The 23,581-nt window shown below is 45.2% G+C and overlaps 1 protein-coding gene across 36 annotated transcripts in view; it reads right to left on the minus strand.

Annotated features, from left to right (window-relative positions):
• Positions 1–23,581, minus strand: part of nrxn1a (neurexin 1a) — a 67,594-nt gene that overhangs the window by 39,898 nt on the left and 4,115 nt on the right. For 14 of the 36 annotated variants that reach the window (XM_036955791.1, XM_036955780.1, XM_036955798.1 and 11 more), the window contains exons 3-5: positions 14,169–14,183; positions 12,194–12,223; positions 9,856–9,867 (exon numbers count right to left, since the gene is read on the minus strand). The exons of 5 other annotated variants lie outside the window; for them this stretch is intronic. In XM_036955791.1, coding sequence (XP_036811686.1) covers positions 9,856–9,867; positions 12,194–12,223; positions 14,169–14,183 — 57 coding nt within the window. The remainder of the gene's footprint in view (positions 1–9,855; positions 9,868–12,193; positions 12,224–14,168; positions 14,184–23,581) is intronic. 17 more of the 36 variants (XM_036955800.1, XM_036955806.1, XM_036955793.1 and 14 more) reach the window with 3 other exon arrangements.

Genomic DNA, 23,581 nt, shown 5'->3' on the forward strand with positions numbered 1-23,581 from the left:
AGCACCTATCAGCAACTAGCCATGCCAGCCCAGTAGCGCAGACAACCAGAACAGCCAACCACAGCTCAGACAGCTTCAAGCCAATATAGCTACTTACCATGTCCACCTTTACTGACTCTCAAGGACACCAGACTATCTCATTGTATATCATACACATACACACACATGCAGGGAGAAACACATCCCACACACCTGCACACACAGACACACCGGGAAGAGATGAGTGAGGCAACATTATCTATCTTTCTTTCACACCAATTCCCCTCTCCGAGTCATCCTTCCCCACTTCCTCTATCACTCTCTCTGTTATCTCTCACACCTCCCTCCTCTCCTGTCCTCCTTCCAGCAGTATCTAAGGCAACTCCCTGAGCCTCTGGCACTGGCAGCATCCTCTACACGTCACCACTGACTACAATAGAATGTAACGATCTACAATGTAACACAACACAATAAAATGTAGCGATAAGAATATCATTTAACATTCTTACATAGAATATAATTTAACATTTTATATAGAATATAATTTCATTTAACATTCTTATATAGAATATAATTTAGCATAATAGAATCAATTGTATGCCAGTATGTGTGCCAGGATGTAAGTGGGAACAGAAAGGTCTTTGCCAGCATGTCATCATGGGTGTGACCGTGTTCTGGGTATAATTACCTCCCTCCCAGAGTGTGTGTGTGTGTGTGTGTAAATATTGGTGTATTTGAGTCAGGAAAGCTATTACCAACCCAGAGCCTGCAGCGAGTCTTTACCGTGGAGGGAGGGCGAGAGTGAGCAGAAAACACACGCACGCACACACAAATGACAGGGCTGAGTGTGAGAGGAGACAATTTCTCACAATGAAGAAATCACCCACCCTTCCACCACCATTCTAGATCTAATTTACAGTCACGCCATTCGATTTCAGGCAACCATTCTGCCATTTTGGCTCTTATTTACAGCCATGTCATTAGATCAGACAGCAGGACATAAAACATCTCGACATCGATCTGTGGGCCAGTTCACAATTCTATCACACACGTACACACACATACACAAACACACACACCCACTGCAGCTGATGTGGTGGCTCTTTTCTCTTCTTCTCAGCCTTTCACATAGTCATTTGCCATTTCCATGGTAACCCTGTGCAATAGGGCTACAGCTGTGTGCGTGTGTGTGTTTGTGAGAGAGGGTGATTGAGTGAACAGTACATTATCAGGGACAGCTGTACTGAATCAAAATGGCGGATAGAGAAACAGCAGGCTGACAACACTACCTGAGAGAGCGAGAGAGAGAGAGACATATGCTGGTGTATCTAAATCCACAGTAGTAGTCCTGTAGTCGTGGAGATAACACGCTGCACCTCATTTCAGCTAACCATGCACTTATTCTATCAGCTCCTTCCAGCCTGCACACACACATGAATGAGCACACATACTGCATATACACACAAGTCTACACGTAGTACTTACACCATGTGTACATACTAGCACACGCATTTGTTGAGACACTCGCCCACACATACAAATGGATGTCCAGCTCTAGAATGTATGCTAACCACAGGAGGCTAGTGAGGGGAGGACGGCTCATAATAATGACTGAATGGAATGGTATCAAACACAAGGAAACCATGTGTTCGATACCATTCAATTTATTCCATTCCAGCCATTACAATGAGCCTGTCCTCCCCAACTAATGTGCCACCAGCCGCCTGTGATGCTAATGTATGCTAATACATGCAGACTCCAGATATTAACCTTCAGTCTGGTACATAGAGCCAAGTTATACCCTAAACCCTTTACACTTAAGTCCCTTAACATGTACACCATAGGGCCTAGTTGCCTGACCATTCACCCTGAATGTATTTCCTCTGCTCTCTTGATAGCTACATACACTCAGTCTGAAAAAGTCATCCTAGAAGTCGTTTGTTTGACTTCAAAATGAGGGGCATTGTGTAAAACAAATCCATCAGTGATTGGATGGTCTCTAGTATATCTAACTAATCAGAGTATCAAAGTTGATGGCATCATCATGAAGGGAGGCCCAACCCATCGGTTTCTGGGGCCAATCCGAATGGTAAACCTGTGTTGACATTCTAGAAATTGTTAGAGAGGGCAGCAAATCCAGACTCATCGCGGAGACGAAACATCAGTTAGCCGGAGCGATGTGGATGGGTAGCCAGGCAAATCGACTCTTAAAAAAAAGATATATACACTACCGGTCAAAAGGTTTTAGAACACCTACTCATTCAAGGATTTGTCTTTATTTTTACTGTTTTCTACATTGTAGAATAATAGTGAAGACATAAAAACTATGAAATAACACATGGAATCGTGTAGTAACCAAAAAATAAAAATAGATTTTATATTTGAGATTCTTCAAAGTAGCCACCCTTTGCCTTAATTACAGCTTTGCACACTCTTGGCATTCTATCAACCATCTTCATGAGGTAGTCACCTGGAATTCATTTCAATTAACAGGTGTGCCTAATTAAAAGTTAATTTGTGGAATTTCTTTCCTTCTTAATGCGTTTGAGCCAATCAGTTGTGTTGTGACAAGGTAGGGTGGGTAAACAGAAGATAGCCCTATTTGGTAAAAGACCAAGTCCATATTATGGCAAGAACAGCTCAAATAAGCAAAGAGAAACGACAGTCCATCATTATTATAAGACATGAAGGTCAGTCAATACGGAACATTTCTTCAAGTGCAGTCGCAAAAACCATCAAGCGCTATGATGAAACTGGCTCTCATGAGGACCGCCACAGGAATGGAAGACCCAGAGTTACCTCTGCTGCAGAGGATACGTTCATTAGAGTTACCAGCCTCAGAAATTGCAGCCCAAATAAATCTTCACAGAGATCAAGTAACAGACACATCAACATCAACTGTTCAGAGGAGACTGTGTGAATCAGGCCTTCGTGGTCAAACCACTACTAGAGGACACCAACAAGAATCAGAGACTTGTTTGGGCCAAGAAATATGAGCAATGGACATTAGACCGGTGGAAATTTGTTCTTTGGTCTGGAGTCCAAAATTGAGATTTTGGTTCCAACCGCCGTGTCTTTGTGAGATGCAGTGTGGGAGAACAGATGATCTGTGCGAGGTGTTATGAGGTGTTATGGTGTTCGTGCACTTTGCTGGTGACACTGTCTGTGATTTCTTTAGAATGCAATGCACATTTAAACAGCATGGCTACCACAGCATTCTGCAGCGATACGCCATCCCATCTGGTTTGGGCTTAGTGGGACAAACAATTGTTTTTCAACAGGACAATGACCCAACACTCCTCCAGGCTGTGTAAGGGCTATTTTACCAAGAAGGAGAGTGATGGAGTGCTGCATCAGATGACCTGGCCTCCACAATCACCCGACCACAACCAAATTGAGATGGTTTGGGAAGAGTCAGGCCGCAGAGTGAAGGAAAAGCAGCCAACAAGTGCTCAGCATATTTGGGAACTCCTTCAAGACTGTTGGAAAAGCATTCCAGGTGAAGATGGTTGAGAGAATGCTAAGAGTGTGCAAAGCTGCCATTAAGGCAAAGGGTGGCTATTTGAAGAATCTCAAATGTATTTTGATTTGTTTAACACTTTTTTGGTTGCTACATGATTCCATATGTTTTATTTTGTAGTTTTGATGTCTTCACTATTATTCTATAGCCATAGTAGTACGGCCTCCCTGGAACAAATTAGGGTTAAATGCCTTGCTCAAGGGCACATCAAAATATTTTTCACCTTGTCGGCTTGGTTATTCAAACCAGCGACCTTTCGGTTACTGGCCCAACACTCTAACCGCTAGGCTACCTGCCACCCTGAAACTAAAACCCTTAAAATATATAGTGCACACTAGCTTCTAGCACTATTTAACACCTACAGACTGGTCTCTGTTACCTATAGCCTTGTTTCTCTTTACCCCTAGTCTGAAACCCCCCCTACCTCTCTCTCTCTCTGTTGCCATGACAATCTCTCCAGTTAGAGCCCAGTGTTTTGTCTTAAGCTAGATAAGATCAGTTTTATCCCAAGACTCTCACACACACACGCACACACACACAAACCCCTTAACGCAGGTCATTAAGAAATTATGATAAAGTCAGAAACAGCTTCGGAATGGGCATCAATAACAAAATGGGTTTATAATTAATGGTCTGGCTACTTCAGCTGGCCTAGTTACAACTCACAAGTGCAATGAATGATGCTGCACCCACATAGGCAACAATGTTGTTGTTTTAAAAAATGCAATCCCCTGTGTGAATAAGGTCTATTGGTTAGGCACTTGGTCCAAATTGAACCTTGCTAATATTCTAAATGACAATAAACTTGTGAGTTAGTTGGGGGCTAGCTATGTCAGCCATGAAACAGAACGTTACCTTTGGTGACTGATTATGCCCAATAACTAGCTATTTAGCTAGCACAAAGGAAGTACGGGAAACCACAGGGAAGACGAAGCTGCCAGTAGGTAGTAACTATAGCCAGATGACAGATGAATGTTATAACAGCATTTCTGAATTCCATACACAGACTCATTGACAGGGAAAAGATAAGAAGACCTTTTTTTTCTTATCACCTGAAAGCTCTACTAAACATATCCTGGGACTAAAACATCAGTAACACGTTGATTGTTATATTGTTTCCACCTGCCTCGGTCGGATTCGCTGTCGCTGTTTAATCGGAAACAATGACATCCAGTTTCGTCTTGCCGCCATTGCAGCATAAGTACAGTACATGTTTGTGTTTGTGTCTGTGTGTGTTTGTGGAGGACAGCCAAATAGGACAGCCAAGCCTGTTACTCTATGGTGTATAGACTGGAGTAGACCATCTCTGCCCAGATAAATACTGTACCTTGTCTATTCCCTCTCTCTCTCTCTCCCTCCCCTCCCATCTCCCCCTTCGTATCAGAGGGGCTGTTCTGTCTCTCTCTCTCCCTCCCCTCCCGTCTCCCCCTTCGTATCAGAGGGGCTGTTCTGTCTCTCTCTCTCCCTCCCCTCCCGTCTCCCCCTTCGTATCAGAGGGGCTGTTCTGTCTTTCTCTCCCCCCGTCTCCCCCTTCGTATCAGAGGGGCTGTTCTGTCTCTCTCTCTCCCCTCCCGTCTCCCCCTTCGTATCAGAGAGGCTGTTCTGTCTCTCTCAGGTACATCAGGGCTCTGCCCAGATAAATACTGTACCTTGTCTATCCCCTCTCTCTCTCTCTCTCTCTCTCTCCCTCCCCTCCCGTCTCCCCCTTCGTATAAGAGGGGCTGTTCTGTCTCTCTCTCTCTCCCTCCCCTCCCGTCTCCCCCTTCGTATCAGAGGGGCTGTTCTGTCTCTCTCTCTCCCTCCCCTCCCGTCTCCCCCTTCGTATCAGAGGGGCTGTTCTGTCTCTCTCTCTCTCTCCCTCCCGTCTCCCCCTTCGTATCAGAGGGGCTGTTCTGTATCTCTCTCTCCCTCCCCTCCCGTCTCCCCCTTCGTATCAGAGGGGCTGCTCTGTCTCTCTCAGGTACATCAGGGCTCTGCCCAGATAAATACTGTACCTTGTCTATCCCCTCTCTCTCTCTCTCTCTCTCTCTCTCTCTCTCTCTCTCTCTCTCTCTCTCTCTCTCTCTCTCTCTCTCTCTCTCTCTCTCTCTCTCTCTCTTCCTCCCCTCCCGTCTCCCCCTTCGTATCAGAGGGGCTGTTCTGTCTCTCTCTCACTCCCCTCCCGTCTCCCCCTTCGTATCAGAGGGGCTGTTCTGTCTCTCTCCCTCCCCTCCCGTCTCCCCCTTCGTATCAGAGGGGCTGTTCTGTCTCTCTCTCTCCCTCCCCTCCCGTCTCCCCCTTCGTATCAGAGGGGCTGTTCTGTCTCTCTCTCACTCCCCTCCCGTCTCCCCCTTCGTATCAGAGGGGCTGTTCTGTCTCTCTCCCTCCCCTCCCGTCTCCCCCTTCGTATCAGAGGGGCTGTTCTGTCTCTCTCTCTCCCTCCCCTCCCGTCTCCCCCTTCGTATCAGAGGGGCTGTTCTGTCTCTCTCTCTCTCTCTCTCCCTCCCTCCCGTCTCCCCCTTCGTATCAGAGGGCTGTTCTGTCTCTCTCTCTCCCTCCCCTCCCGTCTCCCCCTTCGTATCAGAGAGGCTGTTCAGTCTCTCTTAGGTACATCAGGGCTCTGCCCAGATAAATACTGTACCTTGTCTATCCCCTCTCTCTCTCTCTCTCTCTCCCTCCCCTCCCGTCTCCCCCTTCGTATCAGAGGGGCTGTTCTGTCTCTCTCTCTCCCTCCCCTCCCGTCTCCCCCTTCGTATCAGAGGGGCTGTTCTGTCTTTTTCTCTCCCTCCCCTCCCGTCTCCCCCTTCGTATCAGAGGGGCTGTTCTGTCTCTCTCAGGTACATCAGGGCTCTGCCCATTTATTTTCTCTCTCTGACCTTCCCCCCTCATCTCCCAATTGCATTAGTCGTTCTTTCTGCTCTTCTGAAACACTTCCCTATACATCCCCCTCTTTCCCTTTCTCCGTGGCCCTCTCTCGTCCTCCCCCTCTCTCTGTCGGTCTGGTGTGTGTATGGTCTATGTAGTGGTGAGGGTTAGTAGTGTGTGTGTGTGTGTGTGTGTGTGTGTGTGTGTGTGTGTGTGTGTGTGTGTAAAATTAGTTCCTTTGATTGCCAACGCTTTATGAGTCAAAAGTGATGAGTCACAATCCACCTCCCTCATAACACATACCGACTCACGCGCCTGCAGTGCACAACCCCCCCCCACACACACATACAGTGCCTTGCGAAAGTATTCGGCCCCCTTGAACTTTGCGACCTTTTGCCACATTTCAGGCTTCAAACATAAAGATATAAAACTGTATTTTTTTGTGAAGAATCAACAACAAGTGGGACACAATCATGAAGTGGAACAACATTTATTGGATATTTCAAACTTTTTTAACAAATCAAAAACTGAAAAATTGGGCGTGCAAAATTATTCAGCCCCCTTAAGTTAATACTTTGTAGCGCCATCTTTTGCTGCGATTGCAGCTGTAAGTCGCTTGGGGTATGTCTCTATCAGTTTTGCACATCGAGAGACTGGAATTTTTTCCCATTCCTCCTTGCAAAACAGCTCGAGCTCAGTGAGGTTGGATGGAGAGCATTTGTGAACAGCAGTTTTCAGTTCTTTCCACAGATTCTCGATTGGATTCAGGTCTGAACTTTGACTTGGCCATTCTAACACCTGGATATGTTTATTTTTGAACCATTCCATTGTAGATTTTGCTTTATGTTTTGGATCATTGTCTTGTTGGAAGACAAATCTCCGTCCCAGTCTCAAGTCTTTTGCAGACTCCATCAGGTTTTCTTCCAGAATGGTCCTGTATTTGGCTCCATCCATCTTCCCATCAATTTTAACCATCTTCCCTGTCCCTGCTGAAGAAAAGCAGGCCCAAACCATGATGCTGCCACCACCATGTTTGACAGTGGGGATGGTGTGTTCAGCTGTGTTGCTTTTACGCCAAACATAACATTTTCCATTGTTGCCAAAAAGTTCCATTTTGGTTTCATCTGACCAGAGCACCTTCTTCCACATGTTTGGTGTGTCTCCCAGGTGGCTTGTGGCAAACTTTAAACAACACTTTTTATGGATATCTTTAAGAAATGGCTTTCTTCTTGCCACTCTTCCATAAAGGCCAGATTTGTGCAATATACAACTGATTGTTGTCCTATGGACAGAGTCTCCCACCTCAGCTGTAGATCTCTGCAGTTCATCCAGAGTGATCATGGGCCTCTTGGCTGCATCTCTGATCAGTCTTCTCCTTGTATGAGCTGAAAGTTTAGAGGGACGGCCAGGTCTTGGTAGATTTGCAGTGGTCTGATACTCCTTCCATTTCAATATTATCGCTTGCACAGTGCTCCTTGGGATGTTTAAAGCTTGGGAAATCTTTTTGTATCCAAATCCGGCTTTAAACTTCTTCACAACAGTATCTCGGACCTGCCTGGTGTGTTCCTTGTTCTTCATGATGCTCTCTGCGCTTTTAACGGACCTCTGAGACTATCACAGTGCAGGTGCATTTATACGGAGACTTGATTACACACAGGTGGATTGTATTTATCATCATTAGTCATTTAGGTCAACATTGGATCATTCAGAGATCCTCACTGAACTTCTGGAGAGAGTTTGCTGCACTGAAAGTAAAGGGGCTGAATAATTTTGCACGCCCAATTTTTCAGTTTTTGATTTGTTAAAAAAGTTTGAAATATCCAATAAATGTCGTTCCACTTCATGATTGTGTCCCACTTGTTGTTGATTCTTCACAAAAAAATACAGTTGAATACAGTTGAAGCCTGAAATGTGGCAAAAGGTCGCAAAGTTCAAGGGGGCCGAATACTTTCGCAAGGCACTGTATGCATGTATGCATGCACACACATACCGTGAAGAGAATGCACAGGCAGCCTTACTCATGCATATTTACACACAACACACACAGAAAGAAGGCACTCGATAAAGGTTATGTGTGTGTGTCTGTGTCTGTGTCTGTGAGCGTGTGTGTGTGTGTCTGTGTCTGTGAGCGTGTGTGTGTGTCTGTGTCTGTGAGCGTGTGTGTGTGTCTGTGAGCGTGTGTGTGTGTCTGTGTTTTTGAGCGTGTGTGTGTGTCTCAAAGGTCATGTTTAGAGAACGCTTGTTGTGTGATGATATGGTTTGGTTTGTCCTCTCTGTAGCACACACACACACACACACACACACACACACACACACACACACACACACACACACACACACACACACACACACACACACACACACACACACACACACACACCTATACTAGCTCACCACAGCCACACTGTAAAGGGGTTGCCATGAATTTGACAGTAACTTACAGGCAGCTAGTGGTAAGATACTCTATTTCATATTGCAGTACACCTACTGTAATCTAAACACAGTATCAAAGCAAGTACTGTGTAAGGAAACAGTACAATACCATAAAATTGGCTGTACATAGTGTAAAAAGTCAATGTTCCTGTAATCGCAACGAATGAATGAAGGAGTGAAATTCATTGAGGGGAGATGGGGTTTGTATTTCTGTCATACAGCTGACATAAACCTTCTCTGTCTGTTGTAACGGATATTTCAGTTGCACAAGCAGGACGCAGCCCTTACACATTGCATTTCGTGTGATGATGTTAGCTAATCGTTGGAGTTGTTGCCGTATCGTAGCTACTAGCCACTACTACTTTGACTGCCTGTCTGCCTCCTGCTTAGCCAATGTTTATTCAAAAATAACATCAAATCGCTAATTAGACTGCGTGTCTGTGTCTTGCTTGTATTTGATATGCTGTCTCGATAGCTGAATGTAATTACACACTTGAGTTGTGCATCATGACACGAGAGTAGTCTTCTAAACAACATCCAAAACACTTCATTTCCTTGGGACCGATGAGACAGACACCAGTCACATGCCCGAATGCATGCATGCACACACTGATGCCAGAGTGAGTTTGACTGGAGCAGGACTGACTGATGGCACTTTGGAGATACAGACCCTAGACATCTAAGGACTCTCTCTCTCTCCCTCTCTCTCTCCCTCCCTCCCCTCTCTCACACCCACAGACAACCCCCCCCCCCCCCCCCCCCCCACCCGCTTCTTGAGAGAAACACATTTCAGATAGTCAGCTTCAGAAAGCTTCTTTTCTCTGAGCCGACGGCCACTTCAGCCCCCTCTGACTGCTTTTACATTGCTGCGTGCACACGCACACACACGCACACGCACACACACGCACACGCACACACACCACCTGCATGTACAGCAGCCACATGAACAAAGAAACATTCCAATTCCACACACATACAGCATCTTACATTAATACAGTGTGTAGCCATTCAGTATAGCTCACCACCATACATTCGAGCTCATAGCCATACATAGCCATAAGCAAGAAGGAATCGTATACCTCTGAGCTTTCCTACAGTCAGATGTTGAAGAGAGAAAGGGAAAGAGGGAGGAGGGAAGGAGGGGAGAGAGTAAGTTGGTTGTGTGAAACTAAGAAAGCAAAAGGGGAACCATTTTGAAAAGGAAGAAAAGCAGCGCTGGCGTCAAACAAAACCAAAACACTCCCAATGGAGCAGAATATGCGTTTTTTTTAAACACTATTACACCGTATTGTATTAGATCTCTCTCTATGAGTACCACACTGCAAGCTAAGTAGCACTCCCACCACCAACTACAGTATGCTGTATGGAGGTTTAGAATGTAAGAGACAAACTACTACATTCTGTCACTGATGCATTCCAAACTGTGTTTGATTACCTCTGAGTCTGAAGTGGTGTGTTACAGTACAGTGCCACTAAAGTGAGAAGTGGTAATAGTAGTATAAGTAATACAAGTAGCAGTGGTGTGTTTGTGTAGTTGTCATGTGCCTTTACAGACAGGACAGAGCTACAGCGGTGTGTTTGACAGCGCTGCTTTTATACACTTTTGTTTCATTTAATACACTGTGAAAAACTACATGAACAGAGAACTGGCCAATAAGAGGGGAGTTCCCATGTGCAGGAGTCAGGCAATGGGAGGGGAAGGGATTGCTGCAGGGAGGGGTTAGGATGAGGCACCAAAAACCTGCAACAGACATACAAGCCGCAACAACACACACACACTAGTGATGCGCAGGTCAGCTGTTTGTTCATTCGCACCCTCCCACAAATGCTAATAACCCATCCGGAACCGCCCGACTATATGTGATAGAGTGAAAGTCTGAGGTCCGAACCCGACCCTAAGCGGCAAATATAGAAAATGCACTGTACAGAGAGGGCGGAGCAATTTTCTGACAGGCCTTTTAGATAAGCCTATGTTCCTGCTTTTAATTTAAGACATTTTATTTGCATTGGCTATTTGTTAGTCAACTTGTTTGTAATTAAATACATGCAGCTTCTCTTCTGTCTTACTTGTTGCCCTAGAATACTAAATGCACCTTCACTCACCAGAATAATGTCATAAATCGATAGAATGAAGCCTTGAATCTAGTTGACATCGGTAACATTGTTTCTTTAATCTCTGCTTCTCTCATGCAGCAAAGACATTTAGAGACCGGGGAGAAAGTTCTATAACAAAATAAAATGGAACGATTTTACCTTTGACCGGTTTTAAGGAAATCAAAAGCTCTGAAAACTACCCAACATGTTCCTGATAAGAATTCAGTTCGGCTTGGATGCATATTTTATGGTTGAAATACTATCAGCTTTTACGATGCTGATAACAATAGCACTTTTACAGACGGTCCCTAACCGTGCAGTCATTCTCTCAAGATGCTGAAAGAAATCCTATTTCTCCACTCCTGTTCCCGAGTCAAAATGTACATTTGGTGTATCATTTTACTGCAAGAAATGCTTCATTCTGCAGGAGTTAATATTATATTAGGCTACATGTGAGAGGTTAAAGACACTACAGTCAGTGTCCAGATTTCAGTTACTATTCCATTTAACCCACTGCAATCATCCTCTTTTACCTCTTCACCAAATCTTCCCCATACATTAGGCTACCTACTGTTCTGACCCTCCTTCTATTTATTTTCAACTCTCCATTTCGCAGCTTTTCTCTTATTGAATTCAACTCCGACATTGGCCTATTTGCCCTATTTGCCTAACGTGGATCGACGTTAACTTTTTCTGCCCAAGTCCCAAAAACCATTTGGCAATTGCTGTGTTTTTGGCGAGCGTACAGTTAGCCCCTAAAGCTTAGGCTTAGGTTACGCCCTAAAGGCAAATCAAAATAATGAAATAAAAACCTCAGTGTAGCCTATAGATATGAACTCCACAAGAATGATACATTTATGACATTTTAATGTATTATTTTCTCTTTATTCAACAGGCCCGCCCACCACCCACCTGCCCTTCATCCACATAATATTTTAAGACCCTAAACCCGCAGATATAACCAGGGGGACTGTGGGTTATGAGTCAACCCACGCATCACTAACACACACACACACATGCGCACACGCACACACAACAAACCGTCCATGGAACCAGACCTTGATCTAGGATCAGTTCATATCCTAACACTAAACCCATATCCTCACCTTAACCACACATCTGGGATCAGTTAAGCCTCTCCATATCCTAATATACCCAAAATAACCCAATATAGACAAAAATCAAACCTGACCTTGGATCAGCGTCTAGGGTCCGGCGGTGATGAGGTTTGGGGTGAGGGGTGTGGTGGGGGTGGGGAGGTGGGGAGGTGATGGGGAGCAGCAGGAACGGGGAGTGATGTCATAGTGATGTAATAGGTCGTACCTTGGTCGCCGATCATCAGGTGAGCCAGACCTTAAAGGAAGACAAGAGCACAGTCAGCACAGCAGAGGAGCATGACGTGGTTTTGTCCACACACACACACACACACACACATACATACATACACACACAGGCACACACATGTGCCCACACACACCCGCTCAAACATACACACATAGACACACACTCACACACCATCATGATAGCTACCGTTGCTAACATTTGCTCACAGTGATGCTAGTGTGCGGTGAACATTAGATAAAAATGTCGACTTTCTATTAAATACTGTATATAGTTAGAATAGCACAGTGATTCTCAGTTTGGAAATTGTAGATACTTAAATTGTAGACAGAAATTACAATTTGGAAATTGTAGACAAATAAATTGCAGATACTACCAGGGTTATCCTTACCTAGTGACGCATTCCTGTAAAATGTGGGTACGTTCATTCAGATCGTTCAACTGTAACTGTTGCAAGCTGACAGTTCACTGCAAATGAAAGTCTTTTTGAACGCACCCTTGACCTGTGTGGAGCACCAACAGCTGGTAGAGGGGGTTCTACAACCATCCCTGCCACCCACACGTCTAAGACACACACCATGTTTAAACTTGTTGCTCGCTCATGTTGGTGTATATGTGTGTGTAGCTTCTACATATATCAAATAACTGCGGAATCACACACACACACACGCACTATGTACACTGGTCTTGCTCTCTTACCCATTTAAAAAACGAAAATATTGTATCTATCATTCGCGAAGGGGGTGCTGAGTTAGTCAGCCTCGTTATTTCAACTGCCTTCCAATGATCTTTATTTTTATCCCCTGAATTGTTTGTTTATTCTTTGGTGCCATGCTGCTTTTTTGCACTTTGACCTTAGAAATATCATGTTTATATTTGCTATTTTATTACATTTATACTTTGTAATTGTCCTAGGGTATCTTGTAATTGTCCTAGGGTATCTTGTAATTGTCCTAGGGTACCTTGTAATTGTCCTAGGGTACCTTGTAATTGTCCTAGGGTATCTTGTAATTGTCCTAGGGTATCTTGTAATTGTCCTATGGTACCTTGTAATTGTCCTAGGGTACCTTGTAATTGTCCTAAGATATCTTGTAATTGTCCTAGGGTATCTTGTAATTGTCCTAGGGTATCTTGTAATTGTCCTATGGTATCTTGTAATTGTCCTAGGGTATCTTGTAATTGTCCTAGGGTATCTTGTAATTGTCCTAGGGTATCTTGTAATTGTCATAGGGTACCTTGTAATTGTCCTAGGGTACCTTGTAATTGTCCTAGGGTATCTTGTAATTGTCCTAGGGTATCTTGTAATTGTCCTAGGGTATCTTGTAATTGTCCTAGGGTACCTTGTAATTGTCCCAGGGTATCTTGTAATTGTCCTGGGGTACCTTGTAATTGTCCTAGGGTATCTTGTAATTGTCCTAGGGTATCTTGTAATTGTCCTAGGGTATATTGTAATTGTCCTAGGGTACCTTGTAATTGTCCTAGGGTATCTTGTAATTGTCCTAGGGTATCTTGTAATTGTCCTAGGGTATCTTGTAATTGTCCTAAGGTATCTTGTAATTGTCCTAGGGTATCTTGTAATTGTCCTAGGGTATCTTGTAATTGTCCTAGGGTATCTTGTAATTGTCCTAGGGTATCTTGTAATTGTCCTAGGGTATCAAATCAAATCAAATCAAATGTATTATTATTACACTGCCCGTTTCTATATTTGAGTGGAGAGCCACTTGAAACCTCCGGTATATGTCCATGAATGGATCTACTTATTTGTCCATGAAGGGAGTCTACTTACCGTCTGACTGCAACCCACATACAGCACACACACAATCTACACACACACAGCCCACACACCTTTCGGTGCCCAAATCAGACATGGAAGAAGGAATGGGATAGGTGTAAAGAAGAAGAGAGAGGGGGGGGGGGGGGGGGGGGGGGTGAGAGAAAGTGAGTGAGAGAGACCCACCTGGGTTGTAGTGTTCTGGGAGCGTCCAGACGAAGGAGAGAGAGAGACAGACATTCATTAACACGCCATGCACAGCCGTCTGTTACCACGGGTACACAGATGCACACCCACACCATTACCTTGGTTACACACATGCAGATCCACCCAGACATCACCATGATACCATGTGGCACTGATAGCCTTACATTCTTCCACACGCACGCACGCACGCGCACACACACACGTCAGGGTTGCGGCCAATTTATTCAATTCAGGAAGTTAATCGAAATTCAATTCATTGAAAAATACTCAACAATAGTACATTTTCAATACATTACTTGAATTTCAATACACGGAATCGACTGAAGTGCCCCAAACCAAGCACACGCACGCACACAGGCACGCGCACACACACAGTGGCCAGGGTGGATTAAAGCGGACGCTCCTACCTGTGTGTTTGGAATCTGGAACATTTATTCACCCAGAACTTACCTTACAGCCTCCTGTACCAGAGCACAGAATACACGCACATGTTCTCTCTCACACACACACACACACACACACTCACACTCAGACACACACACATTGACCATTGCAGTAAATGAATAGATCAATGGAAACAGGTAACTGATGGTAGAAAACAGCAGTGCAGGGGGGAAACATGCTGGGGTCAGTACTGGAGTGTGTGTGTATCTTTGGAACCAAATGTCCCTTTCCTCTGTCTCTTATTAAAGGTCCAATGCAGCCGTTTTTATCTCAATATTCAATCAGTTCTGGGTAACAATTAAGTACCTTACTGTGATTGTTTTCAAATAATAGGGTCAAAAAGAAAATAAATAGCTTCTTAGTAAAGAGTATTTTCTCAAGCAATAATTTTGCTAGGACTGTCTGGGAGTGGGGGGGAAGGGAAAACGAGCTGTTATTGGCAGTTTAGAACTATGAACTGGTGATGTCACCAGGCAGGTCAAAACTCCATCCCACCAAAATAAGATGAAATTTCAGGTGGTATTTTCAAACAGCTTTTACACTAAAACGGAATTATCATAATTTTCAAACTTTCACAATATTATTCCAACCTCATACTGTGGAAATATATATATATATATATCACAGGAAAAAAAAAACATTTTTGACCGCACTGCGCCTTTAATTAGTGAAAAGAAACGCTAATAGCTTGGTTTTCACTAATTAAAGGCCTGGTACAGTCCCTACCCGTTGATCTAAAATAATTGGATAGGTTTAAGCAATGTGACATCAATTTCACCTTCAGTCCCGGTGTTCGAAAATGTGCTCCGTGCTGCAGTATTGTCAAAACAATTGTCGCGCCAACATATGTCACTTGCCTTCTTTCGAACACCCAACACACTAATCAACACACTACACTCGCCACATATTTCATGTTCTTATGACAACATACTACGTTTCCAACCGAGATTTACCAACCAATTAATCCAAATGAATCAACTATTTTTTGAGCGATTGACCACCATATTTCATGTTCTTATGACAACATACTACGTTTCCAACCGAGATTTACCAACCAATTAATCCAAATGAATCAACTATTTTTTGAGCGATTGACCACCCTATTAGAGAAGGATGAAACTGTAAAGAGGGATAAATCGAGGGTGTGATAGGTAAAAAGGTAGAGGGATGGAGGCATAGGGCAGCATATGTAACTGAGTCTCTCTTTCAGAGCCCTGCTGTCTCCATGGTAACTTGCTCAGCAGAAAGGGGACGGGGTTGCTATGGAGACAAAGGAGGGGCCTAGATCTCAGACTAAAGACGCACGCGCGCGCACACACACACACACACACACACACACACAAACACACAGGGAGGTGATGAACACAAACAGGCTTGTTTCTGAACGCAACTCACCACCACAAGGATATACTGACCACCACTAGGATCTACTGACCACCACTAGGATAAACCCACCACCACTAGGCTCTACTGACCACCACTAGGATCTTCTGACCACCACTAGGCTCTACTGACCAAAACTAGGATCTACTGACCACCACTAGGATCTACTGACCAACACTGGGATCTATTAACCACCACTAGGATCTAATGACAACCACTAGGATAAACCCACTAGAACTAAGATATTCTTACCACCAGTATCTACTAACCACCACCAGGATCTACTGACTACCAATAGGATCTACTGACCACCACTAGGATCTACTGACCAACACTAGGATCTACTAACCCCCACAAGGATCTACTGACAACCAGTAGGCTCTACTGACCACCACTAGGATCAACCCACCACCACTAGGATCTACTGACCACCACTAGGATCAACCCACCACCACTAGGCTCTACTGACCACCACTAGGCTCTACTGACCACCACTAAGATCTAATGACCACCACAAGGATAAACCCACCACCACTAGGCTCTACTGACCAAAACTAGGATCTACTGACTACCACTAGGATCTATTAACCACCACTAGGATCTACTGACCACCACTAGGATCTACTAACCACCACTAGGATCTACTGACAACCACTAGGATAAACCCACTACCACTAAGATATTCTTACCACCAGTATCTACTAACCACTACTAGGATCTTCTGACCACCACTAGGATCTACTGACTACCACTAGGATCTACTGACCACCACTAGGATCTACTAACCACCACTAGGATCTACTAACCACCACTAGGATCTACTGACCACCACTAGGATCTACTGACCAACACTAGGATCTACTGACCCCCACAAGGATCTACTGACAACCAGTAGGCTCTACTGACCACCACTAGAATCAACCCACCACCACTAGGATCTACTGACCACCACTAAGATCAACCATCCACCACTAGGATCTACTGACCACCACTAAGATCAACCCACCACCACTAGGCTCTACTGACCACCACTAGGCTCTACTGACCACCACTAAGATCTACTGACCACCACAAGAATAAACCCACCACCACTAGGCTCTATTGACCAAAACTAGGATCTACTGACAACCACTAGGATCTACTAACCACCACTAGGATCTACTGACCACCACTAGGATCTACTGACCAACACTAGGATCAACTAACCACCACTAGGATCTAATGACAACCACTAGGATAAACCCACTAGAACTAAGATATTCTTACCACCAGTATCTACTAACCACCACCAGGATCTACTGACTACCAATAGGATCTACTGACCACCACTAGGATCTACTGACCAACACTAGGATCTACTGACCCCCACAAGGATCTACTGACAACCAGTAGGCTCTACTGATCACCACTAGGATCAACCCACCACCACTAGGATCTACTGACCACCACTAAGATCAACCATCCATCACTATGATCTACTGACCACCACTAGGATCAACCCACCACCACTAGGCTCTACTGACCACCACTAGGCTCTACTGACCACCACTAAGATCTAATGACCACCACAAGGATAAACCCACCACCACTAGGCTCTACCGACCAAAACTAGGATCTACTGACTACCACTAGGATCTACTAACCACCACTAGGATCTACTGACCACCACTAGGATCTACTAACCACCACTAGGATCTACTGACAACCACTAGGATAAACCCACTACCACTAAGATATTCTTACCACCAGTATCTACGAACCACTACTAGGATCTTCTGACCACCACTAGGATCTACTGACTACCACTAGGATCTACTGACCACCACTCGGATCTTCTGACCACCACTAGGATCTACTAAACACCACTAGGATCTACTAACCACCACTAGGATCTACTGACCACCACTCGGATCTTCTGACCACCACTAGGATCTACTAAACACCACTAGGATCTACTAACCACCACTAGGATCTACTGACCACCACTAGGATCTACTGACCACCACTAGGATCTACTGACAACCAGTAGGATCTACTGACCACCACTAGGATCAACCCACCGCCACTAGGATCTACTGACAACCAATAGGATATACTGACCACCACTAGGATCAAGTCATCACTAGGATATACTGACCACCACCAGGATCTACTAACCACTACTAGGATCCTCTAACCACCACTAGTATCTACAGACTACCACTAGGATCTACTGAACACCACTAGGATTTTCTGATCACCACTAGGATCTACTAACCACCAGTAGGATCCTCTGACCACCACTAGGATCTACAGACTACCACTAGGATCTACTGACCAACACTAGGATCTACTGACCCCGCAAGGATCTACTGACAACCAGTGGGCTCTACTGACCACCACTAGGATCAACCCACCTCCAATAGGATCTACTGACCACCACTAGGATCTACTGACCACCATTAGGATCAACCCACCACCAATAGGATCTACTGACCACCACTAAGATCAACCATCCACCACTAGGATCTACTGACCACCACTAGGATCAACCCACCACCACTAGGCTCTACTGACCACCACTAGGCTCTACTGACCACCACTAAGATCTACAGACCACCACAAGGATAAACCCACCACCACTAGGCTCTACTGACCAAAACTAGGATCTACTGACTACCACTAGGATCTACTAACCACCACTAGGATCTACTGACCACCACTAGGATCTACTAACCACTACTAGGATCTACTGACCACCACTAGGATAAACCCACCACCACTAGGCTCTACTGACCACCACTAGGATCTTCTGACCACCAATAGGCTCTACTGACCAAAACTAGGATCTACTGACCACCACTAGGATCTACTGACCAACACTAGGATCTACTAACCACCACTAGGATCTAATGACAACCACTAGGATAAACCCACTAGAACTAAGATATTCTTACCACCAGTATCTACTAACCACCACCAGGATCTACGGACTACCAATAGGATCTACTGACCACCACTAGGATCTACTGACCAACACTAGGATCTACTGACCCCCACAAGGATCTACTGACAACCAGTAGGCTCTACTGACCACCACTAGGATCAACCCACCACCACTAGGATCTACTGACCACCACTAAGATCAACCATCCACCACTAGGATCTACTGACTACCACTAGGATCTACTAACCACCACTAGGATCTACTGACCACCACTACGATCTACTAACCACCACTAGGATCTACTGACAACCACTAGGATAAACCCACTACCACTAAGATATTCTTACCACCAGTATCTACTAACCACTACTAGGATCTACTGACTACCACTAGGATCTACTGACCACCACTCGGATCTTCTGACCACCACTAGGATCTACTAACCACCACTAGGATCTACTAACCACCACTAGGATCTACTGACCACCACTAGGATCTACTGACCACCACTAGGATCTACTGACAACCAGTAGGATCTACTGACCACCACTAGGATCAACCCACCGCAACTAGGATCTACTGACAACCAATAGGATATACTGACCACCACTAGGATCAACCCATCACTAGGATCTACTGACCACCACCAGGATCTACTAACCACCACTAGGATCTTCTGACCACCACTAGGATCTACTAACCACCACTAGGATCTACTAACCACCACTAGGATCTACTGACCACCACCAGGATCTACTGACCACCACTAGGATCTACTGACAACCAGTAGGATCTACTGACCACCACTAGGATAAACCCACTACCACTAAGATATTCTTACCACCAGTATCTACTAACCACTACTAGGATCTTCTGACCACCACTAGGATCTACTGACTACCACTAGGATCTACTGACCACCACTAGGATCTACTAACCACCACTAGGATCTACTAACCACCACTAGGATCTACTGACCACCACTAGGATCTACTGACCAACACTAGGATCTACTGACCCCCACAAGGATCTACTGACAACCAGTAGGCTCTACTGACCACCACTAGAATCAACCCACCACCACTAGGATCTACTGACCACCACTAAGATCAACCATCCACCACTAGGATCTACTGACCACCACTAAGATCAACCCACCACCACTAGGCTCTACTGACCACCACTAGGCTCTACTGACCACCACTAAGATCTACTGACCACCACAAGAATAAACCCACCACCACTAGGCTCTATTGACCAAAACTAGGATCTACTGACAACCACTAGGATCTACTAACCACCACTAGGATCTACTGACCACCACTAGGATCTACTGACCAACACTAGGATCAACTAACCACCACTAGGATCTAATGACAACCACTAGGATAAACCCACTAGAACTAAGATATTCTTACCACCAGTATCTACTAACCACCACCAGGATCTACTGACTACCAATAGGATCTACTGACCACCACTAGGATCTACTGACCAACACTAGGATCTACTGACCCCCACAAGGATCTACTGACAACCAGTAGGCTCTACTGATCACCACTAGGATCAACCCACCACCACTAGGATCTACTGACCACCACTAAGATCAACCATCCATCACTATGATCTACTGACCACCACTAGGATCAACCCACCACCACTAGGCTCTACTGACCACCACTAGGCTCTACTGACCACCACTAAGATCTAATGACCACCACAAGGATAAACCCACCACCACTAGGCTCTACCGACCAAAACTAGGATCTACTGACTACCACTAGGATCTACTAACCACCACTAGGATCTACTGACCACCACTAGGATCTACTAACCACCACTAGGATCTACTGACAACCACTAGGATAAACCCACTACCACTAAGATATTCTTACCACCAGTATCTACGAACCACTACTAGGATCTTCTGACCACCACTAGGATCTACTGACTACCACTAGGATCTACTGACCACCACTCGGATCTTCTGACCACCACTAGGATCTACTAAACACCACTAGGATCTACTAACCACCACTAGGATCTACTGACCACCACTAGGATCTACTGACCACCACTAGGATCTACTGACAACCAGTAGGATCTACTGACCACCACTAGGATCAACCCACCGCCACTAGGATCTACTGACAACCAATAGGATATACTGACCACCACTAGGATCAAGTCATCACTAGGATATACTGACCACCACCAGGATCTACTAACCACTACTAGGATCCTCTAACCACCACTAGTATCTACAGACTACCACTAGGATCTACTGAACACCACTAGGATTTTCTGATCACCACTAGGATCTACTAACCACCACTAGGATCCTCTGACCACCACTAGGATCTACAGACTACCACTAGGATCTACTGACCAACACTAGGATCTACTGACCCCCGCAAGGATCTACTGACAACCAGTGGGCTCTACTGACCACCACTAGGATCAACCCACCTCCAATAGGATCTACTGACCACCACTAGGATCTACTGACCACCATTAGGATCAACCCACCACCAATAGGATCTACTGACCACCACTAAGATCAACCATCCACCACTAGGATCTACTGACCACCACTAGGATCAACCCACCACCACTAGGCTCTACTGACCACCACTAGGCTCTACTGACCACCACTAAGATCTACAGACCACCACAAGGATAAACCCACCACCACTAGGCTCTACTGACCAAAACTAGGATCTACTGACTACCACTAGGATCTACTAACCACCACTAGGATCTACTGACCACCACTAGGATCTACTAACCACTACTAGGATCTACTGACCACCACTAGGATAAACCCACCACCACTAGGCTCTACTGACCACCACTAGGATCTTCTGACCACCAATAGGCTCTACTGACCAAAACTAGGATCTACTGACCACCACTAGGATCTACTGACCAACACTAGGATCTACTAACCACCACTAGGATCTAATGACAACCACTAGGATAAACCCACTAGAACTAAGATATTCTTACCACCAGTATCTACTAACCACCACCAGGATCTACGGACTACCAATAGGATCTACTGACCACCACTAGGATCTACTGACCAACACTAGGATCTACTGACCCCCACAAGGATCTACTGACAACCAGTAGGCTCTACTGACCACCACTAGGATCAACCCACCACCACTAGGATCTACTGACCACCACTAAGATCAACCATCCACCACTAGGATCTACTGACTACCACTAGGATCTACTAACCACCACTAGGATCTACTGACCACCACTACGATCTACTAACCACCACTAGGATCTACTGACAACCACTAGGATAAACCCACTACCACTAAGATATTCTTACCACCAGTATCTACTAACCACTACTAGGATCTACTGACTACCACTAGGATCTACTGACCACCACTCGGATCTTCTGACCACCACTAGGATCTACTAACCACCACTAGGATCTACTAACCACCACTAGGATCTACTGACCACCACTAGGATCTACTGACCACCACTAGGATCTACTGACAACCAGTAGGATCTACTGACCACCACTAGGATCAACCCACCGCAACTAGGATCTACTGACAACCAATAGGATATACTGACCACCACTAGGATCAACCCATCACTAGGATCTACTGACCACCACCAGGATCTACTAACCACCACTAGGATCTTCTGACCACCACTAGGATCTACTAACCACCACTAGGATCTACTAACCACCACTAGGATCTACTGACCACCACCAGGATCTACTGACCACCACTAGGATCTACTGACAACCAGTAGGATCTACTGACCACCACTAGGATCAACCCTCTGCCACTAGGATCTACTGACAACCAATAGGATATACTGACCACCACTAGGATCAACCCATCACTAGGATCTAGTGACCACCACCAGGATCTACTAACCACCACTAGGATCCTCTGACCACCACTAGTATCTACAGACCACCACTAGGATCTACTGAACACCACTAGGATTTTCTGATCACCACTAGGATCTACTAACCACCACTAGGATCTTCTGACCACCACTAGGATCTACAGACTACTACTAGGATCTACTGACCAACACTAGGATCTACTGACCCCCGCAAGGATCTACTGACAACCAGTGGGCTCTACTTACCACCACTAGGATCAACCCACCTCCAATAGGATCTACTGACCACCACTAGGATCTACTGACCACCATTAGGATCAACTCACCACCACTAGGATCTACTGACCACCACTAGGATCTACTAACCACCACTAGGATCAACCCTCCACCACTAGGATCTACTGACCACCACTAGGATCAACCCACCACCACTAGAATCTACTGACAACCACTAAGATCTAATGACCACCACTAGGAAAAACCCACCACCACTAGGCTCTACTGACCAAAACTAGGATCTACTAACCACCACTAGGATCTACTGACCACCACTATGATCTACTAACCACCACAAGGATCTACTGACAACCACTAGGATCTACTAACCACCACTAGGATCTACTGATCACCACTAGGATTTACTGACCACCACTAGGATCTTCTGACCATCAGGATCTACTAACCACCACTAGGATCCTCTGACCACCACTAGGATCTACAGACTACCACTAGGATCTACTGACCACCA

The sequence above is a fragment of the Oncorhynchus mykiss genome, chromosome 20 (genome assembly GCF_013265735.2).
Source record: "Oncorhynchus mykiss isolate Arlee chromosome 20, USDA_OmykA_1.1, whole genome shotgun sequence".
Classification (NCBI taxonomy): Eukaryota; Metazoa; Chordata; class Actinopteri; order Salmoniformes; family Salmonidae; genus Oncorhynchus; species Oncorhynchus mykiss.